Below are 17620 nucleotides of genomic sequence, written 5' to 3'. Positions count from 1 at the left end.
ATCCCGGGCGTGCACCGACGCACCACTTCTCTGGCCATGCTGAGGCCGCGTCCCACATACAGCAACTAGAAGGATGTGCAACTATGACATAAAACTATCTACTGGGGCTTTGGGGGAAAAACAGGAGGAGGACTGGCAATAGATGTTAGCTCAGAGCCGGTCTTCCTCAGCAAAAAGAGGAGGATTAGCACGGATGTGAGCTCAGGGGTGATCTTCCTCACAAAAAAAAAAAAAAAAGAAACAAGGGAAATCCCAAATTGAACCTGGGAGTCAGAAAGATGGTGTTCCACTCGCTCACCAGTCGAGAGGTGGGGTCAGGAAGCTCACTTCAGGTAGCAGGTCAGATGGGGAGGGAGAGGAGGAAGCGTGTGAGAATGGAGTCTGGTTTGAGGCAAGATGAGACGGAGGTGGAGGCAGAACTTACACAAGAGATGTATGTGGATAGTGAGGGTCTAAAGAGCAGGTGAAAAATGAGGCTGAGATGATCACTCAGAAGATATCACCAAAGAAGCAAGAGTTGCTATTCAGAGTGGGAGAAGGGAAAAGCCTGAGTCTCAGAAGATATCAACCATAGAGAAAGAAGAATAGTCAGAAGAGGGAAAAGGTGATGAGGAAAACAGGAGTAAACACATCTTTCCATTTCACAGACGGAGGAAACCGAGGCACCGGGAAGTAAAGAACACTGCTTGGGCAACAAGGCTGTAAACCTCAGCCAACGCTTCCAGGTGACAACCGCTGTCTGTACCTGCGTAGCTGGGGCAAGTACTGGCTGCAGAGCCTTCGGAGGCTCAAAGAACTGCAACTTGTCGATTTGCTTCTATGTTGAGGCTCTGGGACCACGGTAGGGGGGCTGGGGACCTGGTATGGAGGCTTCTGGGGGCAGTCATTCTGGAGCCAGCACAATGCCTTTAGCTGCTCTAGTCTCTTCTGGGCCTCCAGCAGCCTTTGATTCTTGATGATTCTCTCTAGCTGTAACGAGACCCTTCTTCGCCGGACGTTCCGCTCTGCTGCCCGAAGAGCGTGTCTCCGCAGAAGCTGCAGTCGCACCACCCTCTTCCGGCTTCGGGCCAGTGGGGATGGTTGAGTCTCAGGATCTGTCTGAAGCCAGGCATCAGGTGGCAGAGAAGCCTCAAGTTCTTTCTCTGCTACGTAGTCTTGCTGTTGCTGCTGCTGCAACCTGGCCAGCCAAGTCTCTTCTCTGAGCAGCCACTGCTGGTCTGGGAACCAAAAACACCCTGAAAGTCAGCACCTCCCTCCCTGCCCGTGGCTGCCTGGACTCAGACACTTCTGGCCATGGCTGGACCTGTACAGAGTGAAAGAGCAGGCCAGGGCGATGCGGCAGATAAGGGCTACAGGGCCCTCTGGGGCAGGGCTACCAGGCCCCTTACCACAGGGCAAGGGAACGAAGCCCCCAGGCCTCAGCACAGTAGTGGGTGCATGCTAGAGCAGGCAGCAAAGCGTGGGCACATGCACAGGTGAGGAGTGAGCAGGAGGTCCATCCCTCGGGGGGTCAATAAGGAAGGCAGCTTCCTTATTCTTGCTTCTAGCCCCTTGTAAGAGCCTCTGGTCTCTAAAAGGGGAGAGAACACCTAATACCAAAGATTCCATCATATCACAAAGAAAACAAAGGAGAGAACACAGAAGGCTGGGAAGCATGAAGAGATGAGAAGGTGAAGCAGACACTGAGCAGCAGGCACCTACTGTCTTTAATCTGCCGGCTGGCGCTCGCCTGGTTGACTTCCAGTTCCTGTTTGGCTCTAATCTGTCCCGCTAGGATTCGCTGCCTCAGATCCCCCACGTAGCACTGCTGCTGCTGAATCTGGGCCCTGTGGGGCGTCTCTCCAGCCCTCGGTGGCTGGTGGTCCTCGTCACTCTGCTCTCCCAGCACTCTCCTGTCACAGAGGGGCTGGGGTTACCCAGGGGAAATCCACACCCAGCTCTGTACAAACCAGTGGCCGTCTCAGCCCCTCTGAGAGAGCCCTGGATTCAACAGGGCAGAGAGGGCTTTGGACTTCTGGCAACTTGGGACACACAGGCACGGCGTCACAGGCAGCTCATGATGTCACAGTGCAGGAGGGGAGAACATCCTTAGACAAGCATATTCTTAGATTGCAGGTTTAGCAGAAACATAAATTCATTTTGGTTAAGGAAAATATCCAAGAAAGTAAAGCAGCTGTTTTTTAAAAACATTTCAGCTAAATCAAGAAGCTTTGTCCTTTAAAAAAGAATAACAAGGTATCTGCCAAAAATAGAGTAGAGCAGTAGCTCCAGAACCATTGTGGGAACGGAAACTTTCCTACATGTTCAGAGGTTACGGCTGTGCCTCCATTCCCTATGTGAGCTGGTAGGAGGAGGCAGCCAGTCCAAGGGAGAGAACTGATCCGCACGCCACATCTGTGTGTGTGGCAGGAGACCCAGAGGAGAGCTAGGTTCCACTCAAGGGCTCTTCTCCGTGAACGAGCCCTAGAATAGGGTTCAAGAGTTTAGAATCTCCCATACCTTACAGAGATGTAGGCTGAAGCATCTCCTGGTGAAACTGTCTGGGATTTGTTTGGATCCAGTGCGGAGGGGTGGGGGAAACTGAGTGGGGATATAAGTGAAACAAGATTAGCCATGAGTTGATCGTGTGTGGTGTATTTGGAGTTTTCCATAATATAAAGTTTAAAGAGAATTCTAGACTGCAGTCATGCTTTACTCAGCCACCGGGTTCCTGTGTGACCATGGATGAGTCAGAGCCTTCTTCTGAAGACTGACAGCTTCCACCTGCATGCTAACCTTTCCCTGGGTCACACATGGCCTTCTATGCAAGGATGTCACATGCTGTTTCCACAGGGTCTCTCCATCCCTGTCATTCGGGTTTCTACAGGAGCCAACTGCGTGGGCACTTAAGGGTGGCAGTGGGAGGGGGAGTGGCTTGGGAAGGGTCAGGATCTGCCAGAGGCTAACAAAAAAGCCCAAATCTGGCCCTGCTTAGCTTGCCTTCAGCCCTCATTCTAGTCCCAGGATGCCATGACTCTCAGGCTTGGAGAGGCTCCCTCAAGGACTTGACACTAGAACCAGATCTCAAACAGTGTGAGCAACGTGCTCTAAGGGGTTCACTCTGCTTAGGAGATTTACCACTTTGTAGAGCAGAATGAAATCACAGAGAGTATCAAAGCAGAAGTCCACAAACTAGAGCCTGTGAGCCAAATTTGGTCCACTGTTTTTATGAATAAAGTGTTACCGGAACACCGCCACACCCATTCGTTCACATATCGTCTAGGCTGCTTCTGCGCTACACTGGCAAAGTTGAGTAGCTGCAGCAGAGACTGTATGGTCCACAAAGCATGAAAAACTATCTGGCCCTTTGCAGAAAGTTTGCTGCCTCTGTCTTAGAAGAAATTAAGATTTTTTAATGTAGCCTTAGGAGGACAGTGAAGGATGGATGTATGGGAGACTGAATAGATGGATGAGGGGTGCATAGGTGGGAGATGACAGAACTGCAGTCTCTTCTCTGGAAAGGAGGCTGTGAAGTGATTCAATCAGCAATGGGTCCAAGGACTAGGACAGGCCCAGACACTTGAGCACGTGTGCTCTGGGGAAGGCTCGTGCTGACTGCTGTGGGCAAGAGGCCAAATACATACAGTGGGATATAGAGAAAAAAGGAAAGGCACCCTTTGTCACATGTGAGGCAAAAGGCCAGGGAGAGCAGTTGGAATAAAAAACCAGTTAACACCACATGAAAAGAAAAAGCAGTTAATAGAAAACATTTTATACATATATTTATATGTATCATGCCTGAGTTACTGCTCCAAATTTTGTCTGACCACAGACATGGCTGAATTACAAACATGAGCCCATCAGAGGGTCTTAGACAAATTCAGCTAAGACTCAGACCATCAAATGCAAGGGGCAGGGAGGGGATCTTTATTCTAAATTCCCTGAGAGTATTCTGCTTCCTTCTCCATCTCCCAACCCTCAGATTTACAATTTGCTTCTCCCTAGAGGAGAGCTCCCTCTACCATTCCCCTAGGAAAGCAGCAGCTAGCCAGTCAGCCTCTGCTGACTCTTCATAGCAGCAACGAAACCTGCAAGGAGAGGCAGTCTGGGAGGATCACTATAGACACAGCGTATTCACTCGGATGCCACATGCCGTCAGACTGAAAAGGGCTCCTCTGCTAAGCACATGAGCCAAGTTCCCAGAAAGCAGGTGAAAAAGAAAATACCAACCTTATGCTACATGTCTGGGTAGATTACCCAGGGCAAGTCTTCCGTTACCTGCCAGCCAAGCACCTCTGTCTCTCTCAGATGACTGCCCTTCATCTTGGGCGGCTCCGGCACCCCTCAGCTACTGCCTGGTCCCCTGCTTGCCACGACTCCATTGCGCCCTCCTGGCTGCCTTCAGGGTCTGACAGCTTCTGCAGCAGAATGCAGCAGCATCTACTCACTAAGGCAGCAGGGCCATGACAGCGGCGACAGTGTCTCCTGGGCTCTAGGCACTTAAGGTTAAGCCCCCAAAGTTCCAAATGGGAAAATGCGAAGAATATGGGCATAAACAGTTTTCAAGGACAAATTCCTCTCTGCTCCAGATCACTCCTGCAAGGAGAAAAGGAGGCAGACTGGCCAATTTCCCCTGCCTCTGGAGTCAGCTCGGGCTTTGCAGGCTCCCCACAAGTGCTCCTCCAGAGAGAAAGAGAAGGGAAAGAAAGCCTAGGACAACGGGAGGCTTTGGAGCCGACCCCACCCAAGAGCAGATGAGACACTCTCACAGAAACACAGCCACAAACCCAGACTGGGAGCCCAGCTGACAACGTGCAGTTTTCTCCACTCTCACGGGCTCTCTCCCTGGTCTCTCTGCCCAGTCACAGGCCTGAGCCTCACACCACCCCACTTCTACCAGGGGCTGTCAAGACGGATGCCGGCTACGGTAGCTGGGCAGGACTAGCCCAGCCCACAGCCTCCTAGAGCTGGTGCTGAAGAGTGGAGGCAGCGAGTGGGAGAAGCCTCGATTCTCCAATCCCTCTGTGTCCTCTCCGAATGAAAGGGTGCATTCTTGGTGTTACTGAAAGGTCACGTCAGTGCCCATGGGACTGGAGAGCCCGAGAAGGCCTTAAAAAAGCAGGAGAAGACCAGTGCTCTCTGGGGTAGGTGGGTCAGCTGGGGCAAGATGGGAGGACAGGAAAGTGAGAGGGAGGCTCATTCCTCCCTTTCCTCCTCTTCGGGGAGCTCCCCACAGGAGCCTCCCAGCAGTGGGGATGTGGGATGTCAGGAACTGGGCAAAGCACTCACAGGTACCTGCTCTTTCAACCTGTATCACAAGGATCCCTGGGAGAGAGATGGTAGTATCCTTACTTAGAGGTGAGCAAACAGGCTCAGAGACTCAGTAACTTCCCTAGGGTCACACAGCTTTTCTGTCATAGATCCAGGAGGTGAAGCAGCTTTATCCAACATCCATGGCTCTGTAAGTTGCAGAGCCATTCTCTGTAAACCTCTGAACTCAGGGAAAAACAGATCTTCAGCATGTCTTCCCAATAGAAACCTTACCTAAGACAAGGCCTCCTTTCATGACTTCACTATAAAAAGGGAGGGCCACTCTGGCAAAACAAAAGTCCCAGCCTCAGTCCTGAGTCCACTTTGGCCTTGATACGCTCCACCCTGTGTTACCTCTTCCACCTCACCCGTCACCTCACAGAGCCCTCAGTCACTTGACACCAGGGTCATCCTCCCTTGGACTCTGGTGCGTTGTCCTTCAGCTCTTAGCAGCCCTCCTGTGAGGATATGCCTGCTGTTCAAGCTCCCTGTGTGAGAGCATTTCTGCTCTTGCATCCAACATCCCTCACTAGCAAGGTCAGACCCAAGACTATCTTCAGCTGCAATCAAATGCTCCTGGCCTGAGGTAAGAGCAGCTAGATCCCTCTGAAGGAACCAGGGGCCCAAGGGCCATCACAACCCTCCCAGGAGCCATGTGCTCACAGTGCTGGACAGCCCCCTGACACCAGTGGTCTGGTGTCACAGGCACCCTGCTGACACTTTCTAAAGGAAGTCCCCAAGGCAGAGGCCACTTTGGCTTATGAGAATAGAAGGATACCACTGTTCCCAGTATCAAATCCGCAAGGCATCTAGATCTGGGAAGGAGATTCTATGTAGAAATGGATGAAGAATGACTCTGAAGAAGAAAAGTAGTTGCCACCAATCACATATCAAACTTTGACTCCAGGCTTCACAGTCACAATGCAAGTAAAGTGGGTATGAGAGGGCAGACCCCCAAGATGTTTTCTTATTATTCCTGGAGTTCCTGCCCCTCTTATGCATAGTTCTAGACCCTTGGTTACGAGGAAAAAAGGATTCTCAGTCTCACAATATCTTTAAAAACTCAAAGGAAGTTATAGCCCTGGAAGCTAACTGACACACACCAGCAGTTTACACACAGGTAGCCAGAATTTAAAGGGGTATATAGAGAGGTAAGTTCAGAAGCTGTATCAAAGATATCTACAAACACATCACATTTAAATCTTGTTAACAGAGGAAAGTGGCCATAGGAAACATCAAATGATACTCTTCTTCCAGTGATGAAGTTGCAATACCGAATAGGAAATGAACGAGGGCCAAGATCACTTCTCTGCCAACTATCAGGTGAGCAGCTGGCTGAGCATCTTCAAATCACTTGCCCAAGTTGGTTCAGACATGCTACACTCATCTCCTCCCCACTCCATCTTGTAATGGACTAAAGCAAAATCAGCAGGTTCCGCAGCAAAATGAGCAGCTGTTTTCTCACCTTTCTTTCCAAAGCAAAGGGCAGAGACCCAACCGGGAGGCAGTGACATCTCCATCCAAGTCCAGCCATTCCAAAGAGCCACTGCCACCGACAGCCTCTCCGACCTGGGAACAAGGAAGAAAGCACAGTGAGGCCGCTGTCATCACCCCCACCCCAACAGACCAGACAAAGCTCAAACTCCTCCCCCAGAAAGGAGTAGCAGGGAGGCCAGCAGCCACAGAGAAAACACAGCGTGCTAACCTGCCTTCTCTGCCGAAGGACAGCAGCCTCTGCTGGGTGGTTGAATCGGAACTTCTGTGCTTTCCCCAGGGTTATGACGGCTCCTGTGGCACAGAGACAGATGAGAATCCAATCAATAGTTCTGAGTACACATTATGTGCAGGGCACGGTTCTGCGAGACAAAGTCCTGCCCTCAACAAGTTGATAATTGAGCTGAATCAATAAAATATGTACTCATTGGATATCACACAGCATGTGCACTGCATTAATGAAATGAACAGGAGGAGCTCTGGTACTCCAAGGGAAAGCAAGATGAGTTCCAGCTGGAGTAGTCAAGGAGCGCTTCATGGAAGAAGGGGAATCTAAGCTCAGCAACAAAGGACAGATGGAATTTGAACAGATTAATAGTAATAGTGATAGTGATAGTAATAATGATGAAGAGTGTTACTGAATGCCAAGAAGACTGTTAAGAACGTTAGTACTACTGAGTTAGCTCATTCAATCCTCACAATGATCCTATTATTATCCCTATTTTACAAATGAGGAAACTGAGGCTCAGAGACTTTCCCAAGGACACAGAGCTAACAAACACAGGTACAAATTTCAGAGAGTCATTCTCCACTCTAGGGCCCTAGAATTGGGGCTTCTTTGTTTACGGAAAGAGGATCATATTAGGAAATCTTCAGATCTCTGGGTGTTCCATCTTTAAAGCCTGCTACACTGAGCTCTCTGGGTCTGGCCTATGAGAACAGAGCTGGTCCATCACTCATCCTGGCATAAACAGGGCTGTAGAGAGTCCTACCTTGGGTCAGACGGCAGGAGGCAGTGACCTCCCGGCCATTGACTGTGCAGCGGGCCCCCTGGGCAGGCCGCAGAATGACTACCCCACAGGCGCTGGTGATAGTGCAGTGGTCTCTCTCAATCCACTGACCCTGCAAGACTACAGAAGAGGTGGGGGTCACTTGGGTGGAGGCACAGCCCAGTGAAACACCCTCTCCATTCTTTCTATGAGATCAGAATCCACATCTGGAAGATTTCACAACATGACACAAAAGGAAGATCCACCACCTGAAACCACCCAGACCTGGATCCTCCCACGGTGTGGGTCTCCTCCTCTCATGCCTTAGACATGCAACCTAACAGCAAAAGAGGAGGAGCCCCTTGAGACTTCAAAGATTCCTTCCTCTCAGAGCACCATCAGGTTCCTCTGAAGAAACCTGTCAGGTGTGAATACCTGCCACAAAGCGTCAGACCCATATGCTCTGTCACTTACCAATGTCCTGTTCCTGGTCTGAGTCAATCCTTCCTATTTTTGTTGTTCCCTCCTAAAGGGAAAAGCAAAGCCATTTTAATGAGAATAAAAAGGGACACAGCCCTGCCCCCAAAGGAGAGTCCACCTGTTTGAGTGTCATCACTGTCTTCCCACAGCCATCCCAGCCTTTTCCGCACAACTTCTCAACGTTGGTCCAGGCTGTCCTGACTGCTCTGCCTACTCACTCTGCAGCCCGGGAAGCCCGAGAAGGTGGGGGCAAAAAGTATACGAGGAAGCAGCACCAGCTCTTTGCAAAGTCCAACAAGTGTTGGAAAACTCCTTTCTGTCCTGTAGCCTGAAGTTAGGGAGCAGCCATAGCTGATGATCAGAGATCCTGTAGTCTGAGGAAGGGGGCACACAGGTATAGGTTTCTCCCAGGGGCTAAGGTTAGTGTGGTCCAAGTTTGGTCCAGTCAGTCTCCAAGAGACCCGCGTTCTATGAAGATGTATGAAAGCACAGGATTTTTACCTTCTTGATCCGCAGATGAAGTTTAACAGACACCAGAGTCTAAGAAGGGTAAAGCACAAATAGGAGAAAAGCACATCTAGAATCAAAAAGGACTGGAAGAGAGTGTAAGAGAGGAGGGGGAACTGCAGTTAGTATAAGTGAATCACTGGGTTAGCAGAAGACAAGGCCTTTTGGCCCTAGGATTATGGCAATTCTGTTTAAGACCACACAGCTCCGTTTGAGGAAGGCAGCCACGTGGCAACAGAAATGCTGAGTTTAGATACACAGTTACCATTTATTCAATAACCATTCAGTATGTCCAGGCATTGCGCTGAGCACTTTATAGACATCTCTTATTTAATCCTTTAACAACCCCAAATGTAGGTATTATTATCCCCCTTTTATAGATGAAGAATGTGAAGGTGATAGGGGATACATGGCCCAGGGAACCCACACACTAAACCGGAGAGCTATGGCTAGAATTCAGGTCCCTCCAGGTCCTGAGCTCATGCTTTTCCAATACCTCATCATACCGCCTCCCCAGTAACTGATGTTTTCAAAGTGACCAGAGAATTCCACGGTAGGTTTCACTATCAGCAGCCAGAGGGAGAGGTCCCTGCAGCTCCCCCAAAATAGCTTGTGAGAAGGAAGCCTCCTGGAAGTAATGAATGAGGCTCTGGCCTCAGTGTGCCCCGCGCCACACGCACACCCACAAACAGCCAGGGCCCAGCCTTTCCTGCTCAGCCACTGAGGGTCACACAAGCCAATGGATGCTAGCTTCCAAACGCCACCAAACAGAATCAAGACTCCTCACGTGGGTTCAGGGTCACTCTGATGAGGAGGCACATTCCTCCCAAAAAGATAAGGCCATAGCACATCACAACTTCTAAATCTACAGGGCAGAAACTACCAAAAAACGTGTTGGCAGCTTGTTTAACAGGGACTGAGTCGGCATCTGTGCTTGCTGCCCCCGGCCTCTTTTTGCCAGGAGGGTCAGCGGCACAAAGGCGATTACGAGGATGAAATCCAGGAAATCAGTAATCTGTCCTCCACCCACCCTTCCCTGTGCTCCCTTCCCACCCAAGGTGCTTCCCGAGGTGACCCAAGGGAAAATAGCTTCCAGACTAGTGCTGGGTCTACAACAAGTTAGCCAAGCAAATAAAAATACAGAGACTCTTGGTGATTACTGTTATATTATTATCCAAACCAGGATCTAAACAAACAAAAAGGGAAAAAATGGGTACGTAAAATGCAGAAATGCCAGGATTAGAACTAGACTGAAACCTCACCCCCCAGGTTCACTGGAAATGCACCAAGGAGGGAGCGCCACCCTCAACGTGCACTGACTCAGCAATGAAAACCAGCTCCCACATTCAGAGGCCGTCACAGGCTGCTGTTTACGATTCAATCTAATAGTCATGTCCTTGAACCCTCGGCTGCTACCCTAAGCTCTACCACTTGACTTCTAGCTTCATCTGCTCACTCCTCATCCAATCAATATATCAGATCAGTTCTACTCAAATACTGACCATTTTAATCCATTAATCCATCTGATTGCTTTCTGACCCCCCACCTCTCCCTGTGGCTCTGACTAATGGAAGGATGGATAGCCTTTGGTATTCAGATCTGTTATTAAGCTAACAGCAACTTCTGCCTGAGGCATTTTCACTGAGATAATTTATACTGTATGTCAGAAAATAAGCTACTTTAAGTTTCTGTCTGAGAGGCTCAGTCTCTGACATCATCCCTGAGGGCTTATCCTAAGAACACAGACTTTCTAAACAGGATGAGCTTTGGTAACATCTCACTACCATATCCACTGCAGCATTAGGAGTCTAATTTCTCCAGGGATAACAGCAGCATTATGTATGTCCCCTAAACTCTGTTCCTTTTAAATGTCAGCTGGGGACAATTATGAGAATGATTGGATTTTCAGTGAGCATAGGGATTTTGGCCACATAATGTATGTTCTGCCATCCATAGGGACTGTCCTTCTACAGTAGACAAACTTTTTTGATGAGGACAGGATATAAGACTATCTACTATGGGTCACTAACTCTCAAATTGCTTCATCTAGAAATGAGGACCTGGCTTCCAGGTGACAAAGAACCAGGTGAGGCCAGGTCCTTCGTGGAAGGCCTTAACTTCATTCTATTTTTAATAGGTGGTAGTATGTAGGCCCCCACCCCCCTCTGCCCACCAGCTCTTTGGACTCTCCCTCATGCTTTCTTTAAGCTTCTTATGTCTACTTTCTCTCTTTTCTTTCCCAGGTAAACCTAGTAATGGAGAAATGGGAGGGGCATTTTTTGTTGATTTGGGGGTTGAATGAAGTGGGGAAGTATCGGAAGGAAACTGTTTCAGATCTTTTGATTTCCCCCTTTAGTCTCTGAAAGCCATCCATGAGCAGCCTGTATCTGCAGAGCTCAGCGGTGCCAACGGTATTTCAAGGTTAGGATTTCACCTCCATGACCTCACTCCTGTGCTTCAGGAAGCCAGAAAAGGAATACGAGCAGCATCATTCTGACTTTAAAATGAGGAAATTAAGGCATAGAGAACAAAAGAAAGTTATATAAGAGCAACAGTAGCAGCCACTGAAAAACAACTGATTGTTCTGATTTCAAGTCTTTTGCTCTATTCATACAAAAGCAAAACAGATCATAATTGCTTGGTTAGCCCAGTTTCCTGAGGGCACACCTGAAGGCAGCTCTGTGGCACCTGTCTCAATTCACAGACCGTGGCTGCTGCCCCTGGCTTTTCCCTCCTTGACCTCTGGGGCCAGTGGCTCAGGAAGAGAGGGAATACACCGGCCTGCTCACCTTGAGGTGATAGAGCACGACACCTGTGCTGAGCACATCGTCCTCCAAGACCATTAGGTGTGGCAGGCTGGAGTCGATGACCACCCCAGCCCTCCTCCTGTTGATGTCCACTCTGTAATGCTCCACAAGGGCCTGCCACTCGTTCCACTTCCTGGTCCAGTCTTTAGTCAGCTGGTCTATCTGCAGAGATAGAGGAGGCGGTCCTAGACACTCAGCACGGGGAGCAGACTGAAGGTCACGTGTCATCCTGGCCCGATTCCTCATGGTATTACTTCCTCACTTTCCTCACTGTTAGTATTCAAAGCCCCACACAGGCCATTGCACCTTCTCTGTCAGCTCTCTGTGTTTTCTAAGTTTTCTTCAATTAGCAAGTGTTACTTTCATAAATAAAAACTCCCTCAATAAATGTTATTTTTAAAGTTTTCTGCAATGAGCATGTATTGTTTTTATAATTAGAAAAAAATGCCATAAATGTTATTTTTAAAAATTGATTGGGATGTTAGTCAGACATCTATGTTTATAATTCCCTTTCCCCATCCTCCTTCTATGTGATCTATATTGGGAACCCTTTTGTGACCTAACACTTCTTTCCCAAGGCGCAGTACCTTGAGTTCTGATGTTCTTGTGTGTGGCTCAAAGACCCACAGAGCACCAAAGAACCTCCCCAGGGAGAATGAAGCCGATATGAAACTGGTCTGAAAGAATATGTAATAATAAAATAGTAACAATAAAATACTAAGGGCCTACTGTGTATCAGGAACAGAGTTTTAAAAATAAATATATCAAGGCCTGAGGCTTTAAGCTAAGACCACCTGGGGAATGTGAACAAACAATGTTGAATGCAGGGTCTTTTTTCTTCTTATGGTGGAAATTGACGTCTAGGCAGGAAGCTTATCCTGAGAATGGAAGATTTGAGGAAGCCCAGGAAAAGGAACTGGATTCAGCTTAGTACTTCGCTCATAAAGGGAATATTCAAGAAAAAAGAAATTATGCAAAGTTTAGGTACAAGTATTTTATGTACTCTAGAAACATTATTTTTAAAGCTATAATCATTGAGTTCAAGTTTGAAAACAGTGAAACTATAGGACACTGGCATTGAGACCTGGCAGAGGCAAGTGGCAGGGCACTCGGGCCAACCTGGCAGAGCTCCCTGGAGGCACTGCAAAACACACCTCCCCTCTGCCTGGCTTTCATCACCCATTCCACACTGCCTAAGGTCGTAAGGGTAGCAAGTTGCAAATTCGAGTCTAGGTCTGCCGGCCTGCATATTGCAAAAATGCTAACGAGCCTGGAATGATTCTGACTCTTCTACTTCATCTCTTATGTATACAGGGATGATATTGTTTAAACCAAAAATCAGAACATATGGTCAAACGAGGAATTTTTGAGAAACTTCTGGATGCATGATGTAGTCCTAAAGTTTAGTTTGGGTAACAAAATGTTGACACAGCCAGACGCTTTAATAACGTATAAGTATGATGCAACAGAATACTGGAAATGGGGACAATTGGTTGCAGTATCTAAATCTACCTGTTACCAAATAACACCTGCCATTTCTTCCTTTTAAATGCCTCTGGGAATCACCATTTAATCTAATCTCCCAAAATGTCTTGTCCTTGCCCTCACGGGGTCACAACAGCAGTCTCTTTACTGGTTGGTCCTTATGCTTCCAGTCTTCCCTCCCTTCAATCCATCCTACATAAAACTGTCATATTATTTCCCCACTATACTCCTTTATTATGTCACCAGCCCGGTTCAAGAAGCTATGATTAATTCTGTTCATGTCAAGTTCAAACCTCCTAAACTGGCCCCAACCTTACCTCCACTACTCTCTACCATGAGCACCTACTCCAGCCAGCTTAGTCTTCCCCACACTGTGTGCTTCCACATGGCTCCTCACACCAGTCCATTCTCTCAGTTCCATGGCTTTGCTTATGTTATTCCTTCCTCATCCAAAATGTCTTACCCTTTCTCCCTATCTAACAAACTCTATCAGTCCTTCAAGGTCTAGTTCAAGTTCTCTGACTTTTAGCTCCAGCACTGTGATGCCTGCACTGAACATTCCAAGCCATAATGACTTCTTCCTTCCCAGCGCTTTTCGTTTACCTCATAGAGTTTATTACATTTAACCATTCTCTAAATTGTGTTTCCAACTAGACTGCAAGCCACTTGAGGACAGGGACTTCTTTGTATCTCTTACAGCATCACACTGAGCACCTATTTGGTGCTCAGTGAATACATGTTGGTTGGGTGATGGTTGATTTACTGACTGGAAAATAATTTTTTTTTCTAAGCTACTGTCACTATCCAAAGGGAGTTATCATGACCTTTTGAGAGAAGAAAGCAAAGTCAGAAAGCGGGTCACCAGCCCTTCAGGCAAACAAATTCCCCACGCAAGGCTCCATGGCAAAAAAACTGTCTCTAAACTAGACAGAGCCTCTCTATCCTCACAAGGGAGCAGCCCTGGCCCAGGAAGAATAGAGGGAGATCAGACCTGCTCCAGGGTGATGTAAAGCACAACTGAGTCCACCCAAACACCCACCTTCAATTCATTTTGGAGAACCAGCTCCTTCAGATTTTCATCCTTTTCCACATTCAATGAACTGAAGTTTCTCTGCACAAACAAAGACAGAGATGAGCTTCGTGGATCTCACTCTTACTCTTGTGAAGGAAGATATGGTACAGATAAAGGAAAGACTTTATCATTAAAATCAGAAAACAAATCAGAAGCCTAAGTATTTGGGCTCAGACTGGCACAAAATGGGAGAGTTCAAAGAAACTTTTCTGGAGGGCTCCATTCCCCAAATCTTCCCCCACACAGAACAAGGGCCACTCAGGCAAATGCCTTTTGAACAACAGAGATGATACAGTGAGAGGACGCCTACCCATCTGAAACTACACAGGTAATCAGAGTAATCCCCATCCTGTCTTTGCTGCTGCCTCTACTCCACAAATGTCACTTAACTGAGAACAAAGAATGCAGCAGGGCTCAGATTCTATGCAGAAGAAAAGGGGCTCTTGAGTACAGAAAAGTTCTGATTGCCTGCATACCAGTTCGAAGCTCAGCAGCATGGCTTTCAGTCTCCCAATCTCTTCCCTGAGTTCTCTGATCAGCTTTACATTTGCATCCTGGAACACAGAGAACTCGGTCACCATTGATTGAAATCAGGCCCCAATCCAGCTATGAGATGCTACATGCAATTAGCTTGGAAGAAGTGGATTACTCCTTTGGAGTAACTTCTGGGGCAGTCTTCTCAAAGTGTGGTCCCAGGACCAGAGCATCAACTTCACCTAAGAACTTGTTAGAAATGCAAATTCTGCCCTCACCCAACGTTTAATAAATCAGAAATTTTGAGGGCTGGGGCCCAGCTGAGGTTTAACAAACCCTCCAGGTTATTCTGATATACACTAAAGTTTGAGAATCACTGCCCTAGAGCAGGAAATCAGGCAGGTAACACAAATGCCAGGGCATGTATAGGTAGTAGGTGCTAATTTTCCTGTATTGTGACTAAACTTAGTACCTGCCTAATTACATTGCCTTTTAAAATAGTCCATAGACCCCGTGGCTTAGCAGTTAAGTGCGCGCGCTCCGCTGCTGGCGGCCCGGGTTCAGATCCTGGGCGCGCACCGACGCACTGCTTCTCCGGCCATGCTGAGGCCACGTCCCACATGCAGCAACTAGAGGGATGTGCAACTATGACATACAACTATCTACTGGGGCTTTAGGGGAAAAATAAATAAATAAATAATTATAAAAATAAATAAATAAATAAATAAAATAAAATAGTCCATAGATGGGTTATATATGTCTGGCCACCAATTCGTGATCCCTGCATTGGAATTTTTCACTAAAATTGCAGAGTAGATAAGGAACTTTTGGAATATTTTCATTATTATTCAGTTTTCAAAACTAATGAATTCCTTATATGCCCCCTTTAACCCAAAACAGAGAAATCACTGCAATTTGCAGAGAAAAAAATAATAAAACACAGGCATATATCAACATTAACTCAAAATAAAAGTAGTAAACACAGAAACTTTTAAATGATCCTTCTTAGAATGGCAATGGTGCACCGGGGATCTTAAGAGGAATGGCCTTAGAGAAATATCTAAAATAAACTATTCATAAAAGGTTACTGGGAAGTCAGTAGAGATAGAAGGATATGACACTGGAAGAAAGAATTTCACTCCCTCCTCATTTGGAGAACAAGTCTGGCAAGTTGAAGTGATTCCCAAGAGAAAGAAATCAATGGGAGGAAAAAAAGGAAGAGAACTTTGTATAAACATTATCAGACCAGGACAAACCAGATGAAGGTCTCACCTCATTTACCCGTGGCTTGTTGATGATGTTTTTGGCGTTGGATGCATATCTCAGTGTGCTCATGGTCTCACTGTAGCTAGTGTGTGCAGGAGACACGGCTGAGGTAGAAGGCGAGAGTTAAAAAGTATGGCAAGCCCTCCAACCCAGCCCATAACCACTTGCCTTGCTGCTGTCGTCCCTGCCACATAAGAGACCCTTGATGAAATGGGTGGTCATGGCCCTTTCTCTGAGGCAGAGTACGAGTCCCAACACAGAACCAGCTCCTGCATCCCACTCACTGGCAACCATGATGGTTTTGGAGTTGCCTCCAAGGCTGTCCTTCAGCAGCCAGGTCAACACAGAGTCTCGATATGGGATGTAAGACTGCCTCCGGGAGGGTCTCCATCCACTGCTGGTCCCAGAAGGACAGCTAGGGATCCCACTGTCACCACCATCACTGGCTGTGCTGTTGAGGCTCTGGCAGCTGCTGACTACTTGAGAGTTCTGGGCTTAAAAGACAAAAAATAATAAAAGTGGAAGAAAAAAGGAATTATGAAACAAATGCATTAAAACAAAACAATGGTTGGAGAGCACAGACTTAAGTATCACACCTCCTAATCCCTTTCTGCACGTGATAGGATGCTTTAAGTTTAAGCCCTGAATTAGACTTTGGACTCATGACATGAAGTATTTGAGTCACACAATTTTTTAGTCTTCCTTCTTTTTGAAATGAGAGTGCTGGGATGATGGTCATGTTGTGTTCTAAAACCACAGACAAATGTCAATTTTTCTTGCCCCAAACTAGAAGGTAACTTTATCAAAAAGAACCTTGTATCTACCCCATTATGACAAAATTAAAATATGAGTTGTTTTCCAAAGTCTCCCTCCCACTCTGATGATCCAGTCTATCAACCAAATACCTAAGGTGGAGATCACAATTCCCAGAGTCACAAGAGACTTGTTGATATTGGCTCCTTCAGTAATCCGGTCCTTACAGTAACTGGGATCTGCTCTTTCACTAAAACAGTCAATGAAAACAAAAACAAAAGCAAACAAGGAGACACTATCCTTATAATGCTGTTGAAAGACATGTTGTACATCATGTAAAAGATATACATGATAAATTCCTTTTAGAATTCAGTTTCAGAAAATAAATGTTACCATCTTGTAATGAACTGGCATTCTTCAGCTTCTCAGGCAATAAAAATCAAATAATTCATTACATTTCTGTTTTCATTTTGGTTATCAGAGCACTTTCAGCTAACTGAAAATGCTCATTTACAGTAATGATATTACACAGCTTTTTGATATATTCATTTCCCCTTTTCTTTATTGTTGTAATTTCACCTATTAATGGCTTTATGGCATCTGTGCCATTAACTGTCAACTGTCTTAAATTCCTTTCTAAGTCAGTGGGAAATATGAAAAGTTCACACTTCCAGTTGGCTGACATAGTTTCTTCCAGACAGCACTTAGTTTTTAAGGGAGTGCTGCACCATATTAATTATTTAGTAGTTTTAAAATAAGAAAATTTGCCTCATTTCATCTTACACTTTTTTTGTGACCACATTATCCCCAAGACTGTCTTCTTTCTGGATATACAAGTGACCACAATTCATGCTTCCTTCTAATACTTAGAAGGCAGTATCTTTTCCCCAATGCCACAATATATTTTTTTTTGTGTGAGGAAAATCAGCCCTGAGCTAACATCCATGCTAATCCTCCTCTTTTTGCTGAGGGAGACCAGCTCTGAGCTAACATCTATTGCCAAA

General features: G+C 46.7%; 1 protein-coding gene across 7 annotated transcripts in view; it reads right to left on the bottom strand.

Annotated features, from left to right (window-relative positions):
* The window catches only part of STARD9 (StAR related lipid transfer domain containing 9), a 119733-nt gene that overhangs the window by 30707 nt on the left and 71406 nt on the right, over nt 1–17620 (bottom strand). For 3 of the 7 annotated variants that reach the window (XM_014780610.2, XM_087425992.1, XM_087425974.1), the window contains 12 exons: nt 16769–16866; nt 16148–16357; nt 15870–15967; nt 14600–14677; nt 14091–14162; nt 11549–11728; nt 8247–8298; nt 7776–7913; nt 6995–7077; nt 6755–6858; nt 1702–1892; nt 746–1217 (listed from right to left, as the gene is read on the bottom strand). In XM_014780610.2, the coding sequence (XP_014636096.2) occupies nt 746–1217; nt 1702–1892; nt 6755–6858; nt 6995–7077; nt 7776–7913; nt 8247–8298; nt 11549–11728; nt 14091–14162; nt 14600–14677; nt 15870–15967; nt 16148–16357; nt 16769–16866 (1776 nt within the window). Of the gene's footprint in view, nt 1–745; nt 1236–1701; nt 1907–2499; nt 2581–6670; nt 6672–6754; nt 6859–6994; nt 7078–7775; nt 7914–8246; nt 8299–8753; nt 8793–11548; nt 11729–14090; nt 14163–14599; nt 14678–15869; nt 15968–16147; nt 16358–16768; nt 16867–17620 lie in introns of all 7 variants that reach the window. The other 4 variants (XM_087425982.1, XM_087425947.1, XM_087425952.1 and 1 more) reach the window with 4 other exon arrangements.

Source organism: Ceratotherium simum, chromosome 3 (genome assembly GCF_057802395.1).
Source record: "Ceratotherium simum simum isolate JZ-2026a chromosome 3, ASM5780239v1, whole genome shotgun sequence".
Classification (NCBI taxonomy): Eukaryota; Metazoa; Chordata; class Mammalia; order Perissodactyla; family Rhinocerotidae; genus Ceratotherium; species Ceratotherium simum.
The sequence above is the reverse complement of the archived record's forward strand: the minus strand, read 5'-3'. Positions and strand labels throughout refer to the sequence as shown.